Source organism: Oncorhynchus nerka, linkage group LG24 (assembly GCF_034236695.1).
Source record: "Oncorhynchus nerka isolate Pitt River linkage group LG24, Oner_Uvic_2.0, whole genome shotgun sequence".
Lineage (NCBI taxonomy): Eukaryota > Metazoa > Chordata > Actinopteri > Salmoniformes > Salmonidae > Oncorhynchus > Oncorhynchus nerka.
The window spans coordinates 5703318-5722899 of NC_088419.1; the positions used below are offsets into that span (position 1 = coordinate 5703318).

A 19582-nucleotide genomic window follows, 5' to 3' on the forward strand; every position below is an offset into this window, starting at 1 on the left:
GAGCCCTGGTATAAACCTACAGGAGAGTAGCTCTCCAGGAACAGGGTTGGAGAGCCCTGGTGTAAACCTACAGGACAGTAGCTCTCAAGGAACAGGGTTGGAGAGCCCTGGTGTAAACCTACAGGACAGTATCTCTCCAGGAACAGGGTTGGAGAGCCCTGGTATAAACCTACAGGACAGTAGCTCTCCAGGAACAGGGATGGAGAGCCCTGGTATAAACCTACAGGACAGTAGCTCTCCAGGAACAGGGTTGGAGAGCCCTGGTGTAAACCTACAGGACAGTACCTCTCCAGGAACAGGGTTGGAGAGCCCTGGTGTAAACGTACAGGACAGTATCTCTCCAGGAACAGGGTTGGAGAGCCTTGGTGTAAACCTACAGGACAGTAGTTCTCCAGGAACAGGGTTGGAGAGCCCTGGTGTAAACATACAGGACAGTAGCTCTCCAGGAACAGGGTTGGAGAGCCCTGGTGTAAACATACAAGACAGTAGCTCTCCCGGAACAGGGTTGGAGAGCCCTGGTGTAAACCTACAGGACAGTATCTCTCCAGGAACAGGGTAGGAGAGCCCTGGTGTAAACCTACAGGACAGTAGTTCTCCAGGAACAAAGTAGGAGAGCCCTGGTGTAAACCTACAGGACAGTATCTCTCCAGGAACAGGGTTGGAGAGCCCTGGTATAAACCTACAGGAGAGTAGCTCTCCAGGAACAGGGTTGGAGGCCCTGGTGTAAACCTACAGGACAGTAGCTCTCAAGGAACAGGGTTGGAGAGCCCTGGTGTAAACCTACAGGACAGTATCTCTCCAGGAACAGGGTTGGAGAGCCCTGGTATAAACCTACAGGACAGTAGCTCTCCAGGAACAGGGATGGAGAGCCCTGGTGTAAACCTACAGGACAGTAGTTCTCCAGGAACAAAGTAGGAGAGCCCTGGTGTAAACCTACAGGACAGTATCTCTCCAGGAACAGGGTTGGAGAGCCCTGGTATAAACCTACAGGACAGTAGCTCTCCAGGAACAGGGTTGGAGAGCCCTGGTGTAAACCTACAGGACAGTAGCTCTCAAGGAACAGGGTTGGAGAGCCCTGGTGTAAACCTACAGGACAGTATCTCTCCAGGAACAGGGTTGGAGAGCCCTGGTATAAACCTACAGGACAGTAGCTCTCCAGGAACAGGGATGGAGAGCCCTGGTATAAACCTACAGGACAGTAGCTCTCCAGGAACAGGGTTGGAGAGCCCTGGTGTAAACCTACAGGACAGTACCTCTCCAGGAACAGGGTTGGAGAGCCCTGGTGTAAACGTACAGGACAGTATCTCTCCAGGAACAGGGTTGGAGAGCCTTGGTGTAAACCTACAGGACAGTAGTTCTCCAGGAACAGGGTTGGAGAGCCCTGGTGTAAACATACAGGACAGTAGCTCTCCAGGAACAGGGTTGGAGAGCCCTGGTGTAAACCTAAAGGACAGTATCTCTCCAGGAACAGGGTAGGAGAGCCCTGGTGTAAACCTACAGGACAGTAGTTCTCCAGGAACAAAGTAGGAGAGCCCTGGTGTAAACCTACAGGACAGTATCTCTCCAGGAACAGGGTTGGAGAGCCCTGGTATAAACCTACAGGACAGTAGCTCTCCAGGAACAGGGTTGGAGAGCCCTGGTGTAAACCTACAGGACAGTAGCTCTCCAGGAACAGGGTTGGAGAGCCCTGGTGTAAACCTACAGGACAGTATCTCTCCAGGAACAGGGTTGGAGAGCCCTGGTATAAACCTACAGGACAGTAGCTCTCCAGGAACAGGGTTGGAGAGCCCTGGTATAAACCTACAGGACAGTAGCTCTCCAGGAACAGGGTTGGAGAGCCCTGGTGTAAACCTACAGGACAGTAGCTCTCCAGGAACAGGGTTGGAGAGCCCTGGTGTAAACCTACAGGACAGTAGCTCTCCAGGAACAGGGTTGGAGAGCCCTGGTGTAAACCTACAGGACAGTAGCTCTCCAGGAACAGGGTTGGAGAGCCCTGGTGTAAACCTACAGGACAGTAGCTCTCCAGGAACAGGGTTGAGAGCCCTAGTGTAAACCTACAGGACAGTAGCTCTCCAGGAACAGGGTTGGAGAGCCCTGGTATAAACCTACAGGACAGTATCTCTCCAGGAACAGGGTTGGAGAGCCCTGGTGTAAACCTACAGGACAGTATCTCTCCAGGAACAGGGTTGGAGAGCCCTGGTGTAAACCTACAGGACAGTAGCTCTCCAGGAACAGGGTTGGAGAGCCCTGGTGTAAACCTACAGGACAGTATCTCTCCAGGAACAGGGTTGGGGAGCCCTGGTATAAACCTACAGGACAGTAGCTCTCCAGGAACAGGGTTGGAGAGCCCTGGTATAAACCTACAGGACAGTAGCTCTCCAGGAACAGGGTTGGACAGCCCTGGTGTAAACCTACAGGACAGTAGCTCTCCAGGAACAGGGTTGGAGAGCCCTGGTGTAAACGTACAGGACAGTATCTCTCCAGGAACAGGGTTGGAGAGCCCTGGTGTAAACATACAGGACAGTAGTTCTTCGGGAACAGGGTTGGAGAGCCCTGGTGTAAACATACAGGACAGTAGCTCTCCGGGAACAGGGTTGGAGAGCCCTGGTATAAACCTACAGGACAGTAGCTCTCCAGGAACAGGGTTGGAGAGCCCTGGTGTAAACCTACAGGACAGTAGCTCTCCAGGAACAGGGTTGGAGAGCCCTGGTGTAAACGTACAGGACAGTATCTCTCCAGGAACAGGGATGGAGAGCCCTGGTGTAAACGTACAGGACAGTATCTCTCCAGGAACAGGGTTGGAGAGCCCTGGTGTAAACCTACAGGACAGTAGTTCTCCGGGAACAGGGTTGGAGAGCCCTGGTGTAAACATACAGGACAGTAGCTCTCCGGGAACAGGGTTGGAGAGCCCTGGTATAAACCTACAGGACAGTAGCTCTCCAGGAACAGGGTTGGAGAGCCCTGGTGTAAACCTACAGGACAGTAGTTCTCCAGGAACAGGGTTGGAGAGCCCTGGTATAAACCTACAGGACAGTAGCTCTCCAGGAACAGGGTTGGAGAACCCTGGTATAAACCTACAGGACAGTAGCTCTCCAGGAACAGGGTTGGAGAGCCCTGGTATAAACCTACAGGACAGTAGCTCTCCAAGAACAGGGTTGGAGAGCCCTGGTGTAAACCTACAGGACAGTAGCTCTCCAGGAACAGGGTTGGAGAGCCCTGGTGTAAACCTACAGGACAGTAGCTCTCCAGGAACAGGGTTGGAGAGCCCTGGTGTAAACCTACAGGACAGTAGCTCTCCAGGAACAGGGTTGGAGAGCCCTGGTGTAAACCTACAGGACAGTATCTCTCCAGGAACAGGGTTGGAGAGCCCTGGTATAAACCTACAGGACAGTAGCTCTACAGGAACAGGGATGGAGAGCCCTGGTATAAACCTACAGGACAGTAGCTCTCCAGGAACAGGGTTGGAGAGCCCTGGTGTAAACCTACAGGACAGGAGCTCTCCAGGAACAGGGTTGGAGAGCCCTGGTGTAAACCTACAGGACAGTAGTTCTCCAGGAACAGGGTTGGAGAGCCCTGGTATAAACCTACAGGACAGTAGCTCTCCAGGAACAGGGTTGGAGAACCCTGGTATAAACCTACAGGACAGTAGCTCTCCAGGAACAGGGTTGGAGAGCCCTGGTATAAACCTACAGGACAGTAGCTCTCCAGGAACAGGGTTGGAGAGCCCTGGTGTAAACCTACAGGACAGTATCTCTCCAGGAACAGGGTTGGAGAGCCCTGGTATAAACCTACAGGAGAGTAGCTCTCCAGGAACATGGTTGGAGAGCCCTGGTGTAAACCTACAGGACAGTAGCTCTCCAGGAACAGGGTTGGAGAGCCCTGGTGTAAACCTACAGGACAGTAGCTCTCCAGGAACAGGGTTGGAGAGCCCTGGTGTAAACCTACAGGACAGTATCTCTCCAGGAACAGGGTTGGAGAGCCCTGGTATAAACCTACAGGACAGTAGCTCTCCAGGAACAGGGTTGGAGAGCCCTGGTATAAACCTACAGGACAGTAGCTCTCCAGGAACAGGGTTGGAGAGCCCTGGTGTAAACCTACAGGACAGTAGCTCTCCAGGAACAGGGTTGGAGAGCCCTGGTGTAAACCTACAGGACAGTATCTCTCCAGGAACAGGGTTGGAGAGCCCTGGTATAAACCTACAGGACAGTAGCTCTCCAGGAACAGGGATGGAGAGCCCTGGTATAAACCTACAGGACATTAGCTCTCCAGGAACAGGGTTGGAGAGCCCTGGTGTAAACCTACAGGACAGTACCTCTCCAGGAACAGGGTTGGAGAGCCCTGGTGTAAATGTACAGGACAGTATCTCTCCAGGAACAGGGTTGGAGAGCCTTGGTGTAAACCTACAGGACAGTAGTTCTCCAGGAACAGGGTTGGAGAGCCCTGGTGTAAACCTACAGGACAGTAGCTCTCCAGGAACAGGGTTGGAGAGCCCTGGTGTAAACCTACAGGACAGTAGCTCTCCAGGAACAGGGTTGGAGAGCCCTGGTGTAAACATACAGGACAGTAGCTCCCCAGGAACAGGGTTGGAGAGCCCTGGTGTAAACCTACAGGACAGTAGCTCTCCAGGAACAGGGTTGGAGAGCCCTGGTATAAACCTACAGGACAGTATCTCTTCAGGAACAGGTTTCGAGAGCCCTGGTGTAAAACCTACAGGACAGTATCTCTCCAGGAACAGGGTTGGAGAGCCCTGGTGTAAACCTACAGGACAGTAGCTCTCCAGGAACAGGGTTGGAGAGCCCTGGTGTAAACCTACAGGACAGTAGCTCTCCAGGAACAGGGTTGGAGAGCCCTGGTGTAAACCTACAGGACAGTATCTCTCCAGGAACAGGGTTGGAGAGCCCTGGTGTAAACCTACAGGACAGTAGCTCTCCAGGAACAGGGTTGGAGAGCCCTAGTGTAAACCTACAGGACAGTAGCTCTCCAGGTACAGGGTTGGAGAGCCCTGGTATAAACCTACAGGACAGTATCTCTCCAGGAACAGGGTTGGAGAGCCCTGGTGTAAACCTACAGGACAGTATCTCTCCAGGAACAGGGTTGGAGAGCCCTGGTGTAAACCTACAGGACAGTAGTTCTTCGGGAACAGGGTTGGAGAGCCCTGGTGTAAACCTACAGGACAGTAGCTCTCCAGGAACAGGGTTGGAGAGCCCTGGTATAAACCTACAGGACAGTAGCTCTCCAGGAACAGGGTTGGAGAGCCCTGGTGTAAACCTACAGGACAGTAGCTCTCCAGGAACAGGGTTGGAGAGCCCTGGTGTAAACGTACAGGACAGTATCTCTCCAGGAACAGGGTTGGAGAGCCCTGGTGTAAACGTACAGGACAGTATCTCTCCAGGAACAGGGTTGGAGAGCCCTGGTGTAAACCTACAGGACAGTAGTTCTCCGGGAACAGGGTTGGAGAGCCCTGGTGTAAACATACAGGACAGTAGCTCTCCGGGAACAGGGTTGGAGAGCCCTGGTATAAACCTACAGGACAGTAGCTCTCCAGGAACAGGGTTGGAGAGCCCTGGTGTAAACCTACAGGACAGTAGCTCTCCAGGAACAGGGTTGGAGAGCCCTGGTGTAAACCTACAGGACAGTAGCTCTCCAGGAACAGGGTTGGAGAGCCCTGGTGTAAACCTACAGGACAGTAGCTCTCCAGGAACAGGGTTGGAGAGCCCTGGTGTAAACGTACAGGACAGTATCTCTCCGGGAACAGGGTTGGAGAGCCCTGGTGTAAACCTACAGGACAGTAGTTCTCCGGGAACAGGGTTGGAGAGCCCTGGTGTAAACATACAAGACAGTAGCTCTCCGGGAACAGGGTTGGAGAGCCCTGGTGTAAACCTACAGGACAGTATCTCTCCAGGAACAGGGTAGGAGAGCCCTGGTGTAAACCTACAGGACAGTAGTTCTCCAGGAACAGGGTAGGAGAGCCCTGGTGTAAACCTACAGGACAGTAGCTCTCCAGGAACAGGGTTGGAGAGCCCTGGTGTAAACATACAGGACAGTAGCTCTCCAGGAACAGGGTTGGAGAGCCATGGTGTAAACATACAGGACAGTAGCTCTCCAGGAACAGGGTTGGAGAGCCCTGGTGTAAACCTACAGGACAGTAGCTCTCCAGGAACAGGGTTGGAGAGCCCTGGTATAAACCTACAGGACAGTATCTCTCCAGGAACAGGGTTGGAGAGCCCTGGTGTAAACCTACAGGACAGTATCTCTCCAGGAACAGGGTTGGAGAGCCCTGGTGTAAACCTACAGGACAGTATCTCTCCAGGAACAGGGTTGGAGATCCCTGGTGTAAACCTACAGGACAGTATCTCTCCAGGAACAGGGTTGGAGAGCCCTGGTGTAAACCTACAGGACAGTAGCTCTCCAGGAACAGGGTTGGAGAGCCCTGGTGTAAACCTACAGGACAGTAGCTCTCCAGGAACAGGGTTGGAGAGCCCTGGTGTAAACCTACAGGACAGTAGCTCTCCAGGAACAGGGTTGGAGAGCCCTGGTGTAAACCTACAGGACAGTAGCTCTCCAGGAACAGGGTTGGAGAGCCCTGGTGTAAACCTACAGGACAGTAGCTCTCCAGGAACAGGGTTGGAGAGCCCTGGTGTAAACATACAGGACAGTAGCTCTCCAGGAACAGGGTTGGAGAGCCCTGGTGTAAACCTACAGGACAGTAGCTCTCCAGGAACAGGGTTGGAGAGCCCTGGTATAAACCTACAGGACAGTATCTCTCCAGGAACAGGGTTGGAGAGCCCTGGTGTAAACCTACAGGACAGTATCTCTCCAGGAACAGGGTTGGAGAGCCCTGGTGTAAACCTACAGGACAGTAGCTCTCCAGGAACAGGGTTGGAGAGCCCTGGTGTAAACATACAGGACAGTAGCTCTCCAGGAACAGGGTTGGAGAGCCCTGGTGTAAACCTACAGGACAGTAGCTCTCCAGGAACAGGGTTGGAGAGCCCTGGTATAAACCTACAGGACAGTATCTCTCCAGGAACAGGGTTGGAGAGCCCTGGTGTAAACCTACAGGACAGTAGCTCTCCAGGAACAGGGTTGGAGAGCCCTGGTGTAAACCTACAGGACAGTATCTCTCCAGGAACAGGGTTGGAGAGCCCTGGTGTAAACCTACAGGACAGTAGCTCTCCAGGAACAGGGTTGGAGAGCCCTGGTGTAAACCTACAGGACAGTAGCTCTCCAGGAACAGGGTTGGAGAGCCCTGGTGTAAACCTACAGGACAGTAGCTCTCCAGGAACAGGGTTGGAGAGCCCTGGTATAAACCTACAGGACAGTATCTCTCCAGGAACAGGGTTGGAGAGCCCTGGTGTAAACCTACAGGACAGTATCTCTCCAGGAACAGGGTTGGAGAGCCCTGGTGTAAACCTACAGGACAGTAGCTCTCCAGGAACAGGGTTGGAGAGCCCTGGTGTAAACCTACAGGACAGTAGCTCTCCAGGAACAGGGTTGGAGAGCCCTGGTGTAAACCTACAGGACAGTATCTCTCCAGGAACAGGGTTGGAGAGCCCTGGTGTAAACCTACAGGACAGTAGTTCTCCAGGAACAGGGTTGGAGAGCCCTGGTGTAAACATACAGGACAGTAGCTCTCCGGGAACAGGGTTGGAGAGCCCTGGTGTAAACATACAAGACAGTAGCTCTCCGGGAACAGGGTTGGAGAGCCCTGGTGTAAACCTACAGGACAGTATCTCTCCAGGAACAGGGTTGGAGAGCCCTGGTGTAAACCTACAGGACAGTAGCTCTCCAGGAACAGGGTTGGAGAGCCCTGGTGTAAACCTACAGGACAGTAGCTCTCCAGGAACAGGGTTGGAGAGCCCTGGTGTAAACCTACAGGACAGTATCTCCAGGAACAGGGTTGGAGAGCCTGGTGTAAACATACAGGACAGTAGCTCTCGAGGAACAGGGTTGGGGAACAGGGGTTGGAGAGCCCTGGTGTAAGCCCTGGTGTAAACCTACAGGACAGTAGCTCTCCGGGAACAGGGTTGGAGAGCCCTGGTGTAAACATACAAGACAGTAGCTCTCCGGGAACAGGGTTGGAGAGCCCTGGTGTAAACCTACAGGACAGTATCTCTCCAGGAACAGGGTAGGAGAGCCCTGGTGTAAACCTACAGGACAGTAGTTCTCCAGGAACAGGGTAGGAGAGCCCTGGTGTAAACCTACAGGACAGTATCTCTCCAGGAACAGGGTTGGAGAGCCCTGGTGTAAACCTACAGGACAGTAGCTCTCCAGGAACAGGGTTGGAGAGCCATGGTGTAAACATACAGGACAGTAGCTCTCGAGGAACAGGGTTGGAGAGCCCTGGTGTAAACCTACAGGACAGTAGCTCTCCAGGAACAGGGTTGGAGAGCCCTGGTATAAACCTACAGGACAGTATCTCTCCAGGAACAGGGTTGGAGAGCCCTGGTGTAAACCTACAGGACAGTAGCTCTCCAGGAACAGGGTTGGAGAGCCCTGGTGTAAACCTACAGGACAGTAGCTCTCCAGGAACAGGGTTGGAGAGCCCTGGTATAAACCTACAGGACAGTATCTCTCCAGGAACAGGGTTGGAGAGCCCTGGTGTAAACCTACACGACAGTATCTCTCCAGGAACAGGGTTGGAGAGCCCTGGTGTAAACCTACAGGACAGTAGCTCTCCAGGAACAGGGTTGGAGAGCCCTGGTGTAAACCTACAGGACAGTAGCTCTCCAGGAACAGGGTTGGAGAGCCCTGGTATAAACCTACAGGACAGTATCTCTCCAGGAACAGGGTTGGAGAGCCCAGGTGTAAACCTACAGGACAGTATCTCTCCAGGAACAGGGTTGGAGAGCCCTGGTGTAAACCTACAGGACAGTAGCTCTCCAGGAACAGGGTTGGAGAGCCCTGGTGTAAACCTACAGGACAGTAGCTCTCCAGGAACAGGGTTGGAGAGCCCTGGTGTAAACCTACAGGACAGTATCTCTCCAGGAACAGGGTTGGAGAGCCCTGGTGTAAACCTACAGGACAGGAGCTCTCCAGGAACAGGGTTGGAGAGCCCTGGTGTAAACATACAGCATTTCCCTCTACCCCTGTATTTCTCTGTATTTCTCAGTCTTTTGCCTCCTCTGTTTTTCGTTTACCTTTTTTCTTTCCCTTTCTGCAGGACGAGAAGAATCAGATGATGACCACCAACGTCTGGCTGAAACAGGTGATTCAGGCCATTCAGAATATATAGCATGTGTGAATCAGTCCAGTCAGTGTATATAGCATGTGTGATTCGGTCCATTCAGTATATAGAGCATGTGTGATTCAGTACATTCAGTATATAGCATGTGGGATTCAGTACATTCAGTATACTGTAGCATGTGTGTGGCTGAGGTGTTTTCAGGACATTCAGTATATATACTGTAGCATGTGTGTGGCTGAGGTGTTTCAGTACATTCAGTATATATACTGTAGCATGTGTGTGACTGAGGTGATTCAGTACATTCAGTATATATACTGTAGCATGTGTGTGACTGATGTGTTTCAGGACATTCAGTATATATACTGTAGCATGTGTGTGACTGAGGTGTTTCAGGACATTCAGTATATATACTGTAGCATGTATGTGACTGAGGTGTTTCAGGACATTCAGTAGGTGTAATTTTTATTAGGATCCCCATTAGCTAACGCCGTAACGCTAGCTAATCTTCCTGGGGTCCAACACCAGTTTAACAAGTTAACAAACAACCACAAATCAAGACTTCAAACATTCAGCAAGTAGACAATACAGCCAATTAAAATACCTGACAGGAAACACATTTAACATTCAGTTGATGCTTTCTATTTCCTGTCCAGTCACATGGTCTATCACATTAGATGTTCTTTCTATTTCCTGTCCAGTCATATGGTCTGTTTCCTGTCGAGTCATATGGTCTGTTTCCTGTCCAGTCATATGGTCTATCTCATTAGATGTTCTTTCTATTTCCTGTCCAGTCACATGGTCTATCACATTAGATGTTCTGTCTATTTCCTGTCCAGTCATATGGTCTATCACATTAGATGTTCTTTCTATTTCCTGTCCAGTCATATGGTCTATCACATTAGATGTTCTGTCTATTTCCTGTCCAGTCATATGGTCTATCACATTAGATGTTCTGTCTATTTCCTGTCCAGTCATATGGTCTATCTCATTAGATGTTCTTTCTATTTCCTGTCCAGTCATATGGTCTATCACATTAGATGTTCTTTCTATTTCCTGTACAGTCACATGGTCTATCACATTAGATGTTCTGTCTATTTCCTGTCCAGTCATATGGTCTATCACATTAGATGTTCTTTATATTTCCTGTCCAGTCATATGGTCTATCACATTAGATGTTCTTTCTACTTCCTGTCCAGTCATATGGTCTATCACATTAGATGTTCTTTCTACTTCCTGTCCAGTCATATGGTCTATAACATTAGATGTTCTTTCTATTTCCTGTCCAGTCACATGGTATATCACATTAGATGTTCTGTCTACTTCCTGTCCAGTCACATGGTCTATCACATTAGATGTTCTTTCTACTTCCTGTCCAGTCACATGGTCTATCACATTAGATGTTATGTCTACTTCCTGTCCAGTCACATGGTCTATCACATTAGATGTTCTTTCTATTTCCTGTCCAGTCATATGGTCTATCTCATTAGATGTTCTTTCTATTTCCTGTCCAGTCATATGGTCTATCACATTAGATGTTCTTTCTATTTCCTGTCAAGTCATATGGTCTATCTCATTAGATGTTCTGTCTATTTCCTGTCAAGTCATATGGTCTATCACATTGGATGTTCTGTCTATTTCCTGTCCAGTCATATGGTCTATCTCATTAGATGTTCTTTCTATTTCCTGTCCAGTCATATGGTCTATCACATTAGATGTTCTTTCTATTTCCTGTCCAGTCATATGGTCTATCACATTAGATGTTCTGTCTATTTCCTGTCCAGTCTCATTAGATGGTCTATCACATTAGATGTTCTGTCTATTTCCTGTCCAGTCATATGGTCTATCTCATTAGATGTTCTTTCTATTTCCTGTCCAGTCATATGGTCTATCACATTAGATGTTCTTTCTATTTCCTGTCCAGTCATATGGTCTATCACATTAGATGTTCTTTCTATTTCCTGTCCAGTCACATGGTCTATCACATTAGATGTTCTGTCTACTTCCTGTCCAGTCACATGGTCTATCACATTAGATGTTCTTTCTATTTCCTGTCCAGTCATATGGTCTATCACATTAGATGTTCTGTCTATTTCCTGTCCAGTCATATGGTCTATCACATTAGATGTTCTTTCTATTTCCTGTCCAGTCATATGGTCTATCTCATTAGATGTTCTGTCTATTTCCTGTCCAGTCATATGGTCTATCACATTAGATGTTCTTTCTATTTCCTGTCAAGTCATATGGTCTATCTCATTAGATGTTCTGTCTATTTCCTGTCAAGTCATATGGTCTATCACATTAGATGTTCTGTCTATTTCCTGTCCAGTCATATGGTCTATCTCATTAGATGTTCTATTTTTCTATTTCCTGTTCTTTCATTTCCTGTCAAGTCATATGGTCTATCACATTAGATGTTCTTTCTATTTCCTGTCCAGTCATATGGTCTATCACATTAGATGTTCTGTCTATTTCCTGTCCAGTCATATGGTCTATCACATTAGATGTTCTTTCTATTTCTGTCCAGTTTCCTGTCTAGTCATATGGTCTATCACATTAGATGTTCTGTCTATTTCCTGTCCAGTCATATGGTCTATCTCATTAGATGTTCTGTCTATTTCCTGTCCAGTCATATGGTCTATCTCATTAGATGTTCTTTCTATTTCCTGTCCAGTCATATGGTCTATCACATTAGATGTTCTTTCTATTTCCTGTCCAGTCATATGGTCTATCACATTAGATGTTCTTTCTATTTCCTGTCCAGTCATATGGTCTATCACATTAGATGTTCTGTCTATTTCCTGTCCAGTCATATGGTCTATCACATTAGATGTTCTGTCTACTTCCTGTCCAGTCATATGGTCTATCACATTAGATGTTCTTTCTATTTCCTGTCCAGTCACATGGTCTATCACATTAGATGTTCTGTCTACTTCCTGTCCAGTCACATGGTCTATCACATTAGATGTTCTTTCTATTTCCTGTCCAGTCATATGGTCTATCTCATTAGATGTTCTGTCTATTTCCTGTCCAGTCATATGGTCTATCACATTAGATGTTCTTTCTATTTCCTGTCAAGTCATATGGTCTATCTCATTAGATGTTCTGTCTATTTCCTGTCAAGTCATATGGTCTATCACATTGGATGTTCTGTCTATTTCCTGTCCAGTCATATGGTCTATCTCATTAGATGTTCTTTCTATTTCCTGTCCAGTCATATGGTCTATCACATTAGATGTTCTTTCTATTTCCTGTCCAGTCATATGGTCTATCACATTAGATGTTCTGTCTATTTCCTGTCCAGTCATATGGTCTATCACATTAGATGTTCTGTCTATTTCCTGTCCAGTCATATGGTCTATCTCATTAGATGTTCTTTCTATTTCCTGTCCAGTCATATGGTCTATCACATTAGATGTTCTTTCTATTTCCTGTCCAGTCATATGGTCTATGACATTAGATGTTCTTTCTATTTCCTGTCCAGTCATATGGTCTATCACATTAGATGTTCTTTCTACTTCCTGTCCAGTCATATGGTCTATAACATTAGATGTTCTTTCTATTTCCTGTCCAGTCATATGGTCTATCTCATTAGATGTTCTTTCTATTTCCTGTCCAGTCATATGGTCTATCACATTAGATGTTCTTTCTATTTCCTGTCCAGTCACATGGTCTATCACATTAGATGTTCTGTCTACTTCCTGTCCAGTCACATGGTCTATCACATTAGATGTTCTTTCTATTTCCTGTCCAGTCATATGGTCTATCACATTAGATGTTCTGTCTATTTCCTGTCAAGTCATATGGTCTATGTCATTAGTTCATATGGTCTATCTCATTAGATGTTCATTAGATAGATGTTCTTTCTATTTCCTGTCAAGTCATATGGTCTATCTCATTAGATGTTCTGTCTATTTCCTGTCAAGTCATATGGTCTATCACATTGGATGTTCTGTCTATTTCCTGTCCAGTCATATAGTCTATCTCATTAGATGTTCTTTCTATTTCCTGTCCAGTCACATGGTCTATCTCATTAGATGTTCTGTCTATTTCCTGTCCAGTCATATGGTCTATCTCATTAGATGTTCTGTCTATTTCCTGTCCAGTCATATGGTCTATCACATTAGATGTTCTGTCTATTTCCTGTCCAGTCATATGGTCTATCACATTAGATGTTATTTTATTTTATTCTTGAAGGTGGATTTAGTTTTTTTCTGAGAGATATGGATTGGTAAAGAGTGCCATTGAGCTGAGAGATATGGATTGGTAAAGAGTTCCAATCAGCTGAGAGATATGGATTGGTAAAGAGTTCCAATCAGCTGAGAGATATGGATTGGTAAAGAGTTCCAATCAGCTGAGAGATATGGATTGGTAAAGAGTTCCAATCAGCTGAGAGATATGGATTGGTAAATAGTGCCATTCAGCTGAGAGATATGGATTGGTAAAGAGTTCCAATCAGCTGAGAGATATGGATTGGTAAAGAGTGCCATTCAGCTGAGAGATATGGATTGGTAAAGAGTTCCAATCAGCTGAGAGATATGGATTGGTAAAGAGTGCCAATCAGCTGAGAGATATGGATTGGTAAAGATTTCCAATCAGCTGAGAGATATGGATTGGTAAAGAGTGCCATTCAGCTGAGAGATATGGATTGGTAAAGAGTGCCATTCAGCTGAGAGATATGGATTGGTAAAGAGTGCCATTCAGCTGAGAGATATGGATTGGTAAAGAGTTCCATTCAGCTGAGAGATATGGATTGGTAAAGAGTGCCAATCAGCTGAGAGATATGGATTGGTAAAGAGTTCCAATCAGCTGAGAGATATGGATTGGTAAAGAGTTCCAGTCAGCTGAGAGATATGGATTGGTAAAGAGTGCCATTTATCTGAGAGATATGGATTGGTAAAGAGTGCCAATCAGCTGAGAGTTATGGATTGGTAAAGAGTTCCATTCAGCTGAGAGATATGGATTGGTAAAGAGTGCCAATCAGCTGAGAGATATGGATTGGTAAAGAGTGCCATTTATCTGAGAGATATGGATTGGTAAAGAGTTCCATTCAGCTGAGAGATATGGATTGGTAAAGAGTGCCATTCAGCTGAGAGATATGGATTGGTAAAGAGTGCCAATCAGCTGAGAGATATGGATTGGTAAAGAGTTCCATTCAGCTGAGAGATATGGATTGGTAAAGAGTTCCAATCAGCTGAGAGATATGGATTGGTAAAGAGTGCCATTCAGCTGAGAGAAATGGATTGGTAAAGAGTGCCAATCAGCTGAGAGATATGGATTGGTAAAGAGTGCCATTCAGCTGAGAGATATGGATTGGTAAAGAGTTCCATTCAGCTGAGAGATATGGATTGGTAAAGAGTTCCAATCAGCTGAGAGATATGGATTGGTAAAGAGTTCCAATCAGCTGAGAGATATGGATTGGTAAAGAGTGCCATTCAGCTGAGAGATATGGATTGGTAAAGAGTGCCATTCAGCTGAGAGATATGGATTGGTAAAGAGTGCCATTCAGCTGAGAGAAATGGATTGGTAAAGAGTGCCAATCAGCTGAGAGATATGGATTGGTAAAGAGTGCCATTCAGCTGAGAGATATGGATTGGTAAAGAGTGCCATTCAGCTGAGAGATATGGATTGGTAAAGAGTGCCATTCAGCTGAGAGATATGGATTGGTAAAGAGTTCCATTCAGCTGAGAGATATGGATTGGTAAAGAGTGCCAATCAGCTGAGAGATATGGATTGGTAAAGAGTTCCAATCAGCTGAGAGATATGGATTGGTAAAGAGTTCCAATCAGCTGAGAGATATGGATTGGTAAAGAGTGCCATTTATCTGAGAGATATGGATTGGTAAAGTGCCAATCAGCTGAGAGATATGGATTGGTAAAGAGTTCCATTCAGCTGAGAGATATGGATTGGTAAAGAGTGCCATTCAGCTGAGAGATATGGATTGGTAAAGAGTGCCATTCAGCTGAGAGATATGGATTGGTAAAGAGTTCCAATCAGCTGAGAGATATGGATTGGTAAAGAGTTCCAATCAGCTGAGAGATATGGATTGGTAAAGAGTTCCATTCAGCTGAGAGATATGGATTGGTAAAGAGTGCCAATCAGCTGAGAGATATGGATTGGTAAAGAGTGCCATTCAGCTGAGAGATATGGATTGGTAAAGAGTTCCAATCAGCTGAGAGATATGGATTGGTAAAGAGTTCCAATCAGCTGAGAGATATGGATTGGTAAAGAGTGCCATTTATCTGAGAGATATGGATTGGTAAAGAGTGCCAATCAGCTGAGAGATATGGATTGGTAAAGAGTTCCATTCAGCTGAGAGATATGGATTGGTAAAGAGTGCCATTCAGCTGAGAGATATGGATTGGTAAAGAGTGCCATTCAGCTGAGAGATATGGATTGGTAAAGAGTTCCAATCAGCTGAGAGATATGGATTGGTAAAGAGTTCCAATCAGCTGAGAGATATGGATTGGTAAAGAGTTCCATTCAGCTGAGAGATATGGATTGGTAAAGAGTGCCATTCAGCTGAGAGATATGGATTGGTAAAGAGTGCCATTCAGCTGAGAGATATGGATTGGTAAAGAGTTCCAATCAGCTGAGAGATATGGATTGGTAAAGAGTGCCATTCAGCTGAGAGATATGGATTGGTAAAGAGCGCCAATCAGCTGAGAGATATGGATTGGTAAAGAGTTCCAATCAGCTGAGAGATATGGATTGGTAAAGAGTGCCATTTATCTGAGAGATATGGATTGGTAAAGAGTGCCAATCAGCTGAGAGATATGGATTGGTAAAGAGTTCCATTCAGCTGAGAGATATGGATTGGTAAAGAGTGCCATTCAGCTGAGAGATATGGATTGGTAAAGAGTGCCATTCAGCTGAGAGATATGGATTGGTAAAGAGTGCCATTCAGCTGAGAGATATGGATTGGTAAAGAGTTCCAATCAGCTGAGAGATATGGATTGGTAAAGAGTGCCATTCAGCTGAGAGATATGGATTGGTAAAGAGCGCCAATCAGCTGAGAGATATGGATTGGTAAAGAGTTCCAATCAGCTGAGAGATATGGATTGGTAAAGAGTTCCAATCAGCTGAGAGATATGGATTGGTAAAGAGTTCCAATCAGCTGAGAGATATGGATTGGTAAAGAGTTCCATTCAGCTGAGAGATATGGATTGGTAAAGAGTGCCAATCAGCTGAGAGATATGGATTGGTAAAGAGTTCCATTCAGCTGAGAGATATGGATTGGTAAAGAGTTCCATTCAGCTGAGAGATATGGATTGGTAAAGAGTTCCATTCAGCTGAGAGATATGGATTGGTAAAGAGTTCCATTCAGCTGAGAGATATGGATTGGTAAAGAGTTCCATTCAGCTGAGAGATATGGATTGGTAAAGAGTTCCAATCAGCTGAGAGATATGGATTGGTAAAGAGTGCCATTCAGCTGAGAGATATGGATTGGTAAAGAGCGCCAATCAGCTGAGAGATATGGATTGGTAAAGAGTTCCAATCAGCTGAGAGATATGGATTGGTAAAGAGTTCCATTCAGCTGAGAGATATGGATTGGTAAAGAGTTCCATTCAGCTGAGAGATATGGATTGGTAAAGAGTGCCATTCAGCTGAGAGATATGGATTGGTAAAGAGTGCCAATCAGCTGAGAGATATGGATTGGTAAAGAGTGCCAATCAGCTGAGAGATATGGATTGGTAAAGAGTGCCATTCAGCTGAGAGATATGGATTGGTAAAAGTGCCATTCAGCTGAGAGATATGGATTGGTAAAGAGTTCCAATCAGCTGAGATATGGATTGGTAAAGAGTTCCAATCAGCTGAGAGATATGGATTGGTAAAGAGTTCCATTCAGCTGAGAGATATGGATTGGTAAAGAGTGCCAATCAGCTGAGAGATATGGATTGGTAAAGAGTGCCATTCAGCTGAGAGATATGGATTGGTAAAGAGTGCCATTCAGCTGAGAGATATGGATTGGTAAAGAGTTCCAATCAGCTGAGAGATATGGATTGGTAAAGAGTTCCAATCAGCTGAGAGATATGGATTGGTAAAGAGTTCCATTCAGCTGAGAGATATGGATTGGTAAAGAGTACCATTCAGCTGAGAGATATGGATTGGTAAAGAGTGCCATTCAGCTGAGAGATATGGATTGGTAAAGAGTTCCATTCAGCTGAGAGATATGGATTGGTAAAGAGTTCCAATCAGCTGAGAGATATGGATTGGTAAAGAGTTCCAATCAGCTGAGAGATATGGATTGGTAAAGAGTGCCATTCAGCTGAGAGATATGGATTGGTAAAGAGTGCCATTCAGCTGAGAGATATGGATTGGTAAAGAGTGCCATTCAGCTGAGAGAAATGGATTGGTAAAGAGTGCCAATCAGCTGAGAGATATGGATTGGTAAAGAGTGCCATTCAGCTGAGAGATATGGATTGGTAAAGAGTGCCATTCAGCTGAGAGATATGGATTGGTAAAGAGTGCCATTCAGCTGAGAGATATGGATTGGTAAAGAGTTCCATTCAGCTGAGAGATATGGATTGGTAAAGAGTGCCAATCAGCTGAGAGATATGGATTGGTAAAGAGTTCCAATCAGCTGAGAGATATGGATTGGTAAAGAGTTCCAATCAGCTGAGAGATATGGATTGGTAAAGAGTGCCATTTATCTGAGAGATATGGATTGGTAAAGAGTGCCAATCAGCTGAGAGATATGGATTGGTAAAGAGTTCCATTCAGCTGAGAGATATGGATTGGTAAAGAGTGCCATTCAGCTGAGAGATATGGATTGGTAAAGAGTGCCATTCAGCTGAGAGATATGGATTGGTAAAGAGTTCCAATCAGCTGAGAGATATGGATTGGTAAAGAGTTCCAATCAGCTGAGAGATATGGATTGGTAAAGAGTTCCATTCAGCTGAGAGATATGGATTGGTAAAGAGTGCCAATCAGCTGAGAGATATGGATTGGTAAAGAGTGCCATTCAGCTGAGAGATATGGATTGGTAAAGAGTTCCAATCAGCTGAGAGATATGGATTGGTAAAGAGTTCCAATCAGCTGAGAGATATGGATTGGTAAAGAGTGCCATTTATCTGAGAGATATGGATTGGTAAAGAGTGCCAATCAGCTGAGAGATATGGATTGGTAAAGAGTTCCATTCAGCTGAGAGATATGGATTGGTAAAGAGTGCCATTCAGCTGAGAGATATGGATTGGTAAAGAGTGCCATTCAGCTGAGAGATATGGATTGGTAAAGAGTTCCAATCAGCTGAGAGATATGGATTGGTAAAGAGTTCCAATCAGCTGAGAGATATGGATTGGTAAAGAGTTCCATTCAGCTGAGAGATATGGATTGGTAAAGAGTGCCATTCAGCTGAGAATGAGAGTGCCATTCAGCTGAGAGATATGGATTGGTAAAGAGTTCCAATCAGCTGAGAGATATGGATTGGTAAAGAGTGCCATTCAGCTGAGAGATATGGATTGGTAAAGAGCGCCAATCAGCTGAGAGATATGGAGTAAAGAGTTCCAATCAGCTGAGAGATATGGATTGGTAAAGAGTGCCATTTATCTGAGAGATATGGATTGGTAAAGAGTGCCAATCAGCTGAGAGATATGGATTGGTAAAGAGTTCCATTCAGCTGAGAGATATGGATTGGTAAAGAGTGCCATTCAGCTGAGAGATATGGATTGGTAAAGAGTGCCATTCAGCTGAGAGATATGGATTGGTAAAGAGTGCCATTCAGCTGAGAGATATGGATTGGTAAAGAGTTCCAATCAGCTGAGAGATATGGATTGGTAAAGAGTGCCATTCAGCTGAGAGATATGGATTGGTAAAGAGCGCCAATCAGCTGAGAGATATGGATTGGTAAAGAGTTCCAATCAGCTGAGAGATATGGATTGGCAAAGAGTTCCATTCAGCTGAGAGATATGGATTGGTAAAGAGTTCCATTCAGCTGAGAGATATGGATTGGTAAAGAGTGCCATTCAGCTGAGAGATATGGATTGGTAAAGAGTGCCAATCAGCTGAGAGATATGGATTGGTAAAGAGTGCCAATCAGCTGAGAGATATGGATTGGTAAAGAGTGCCATTCAGCTGAGAGATATGGATTGGTAAAGAGTGCCATTCAGCTGAGAGATATGGATTGGTAAAGAGTTCCAATCAGCTGAGAGATATGGATTGGTAAAGAGTTCCAATCAGCTGAGAGATATGGATTGGTAAAGAGTTCCATTCAGCTGAGAGATATGGATTGGTAAAGAGTGCCAATCAGCTGAGAGATATGGATTGGTAAAGAGTGCCATTCAGCTGAGAGACATGGATTGGTAAAGAGTGCCATTCAGCTGAGAGATATGGATTGGTAAAGAGTTCCAATCAGCTGAGAGATATGGATTGGTAAAGAGTTCCAATCAGCTGAGAGATATG

At 46.0% G+C, this 19582-nt stretch overlaps 1 protein-coding gene across 1 annotated transcript in view; it reads left to right on the forward strand.

Annotated features, from left to right (window-relative positions):
* LOC115109866 (neuronal acetylcholine receptor subunit alpha-2-like) overlaps positions 1-19582 on the forward strand; it is a 115026-nt gene that overhangs the window by 51127 nt on the left and 44317 nt on the right. The window contains exon 3 of the mRNA XM_065008567.1: positions 9161-9205. Coding sequence (XP_064864639.1) covers positions 9161-9205 — 45 coding nt within the window. The remainder of the gene's footprint in view (positions 1-9160; positions 9206-19582) is intronic.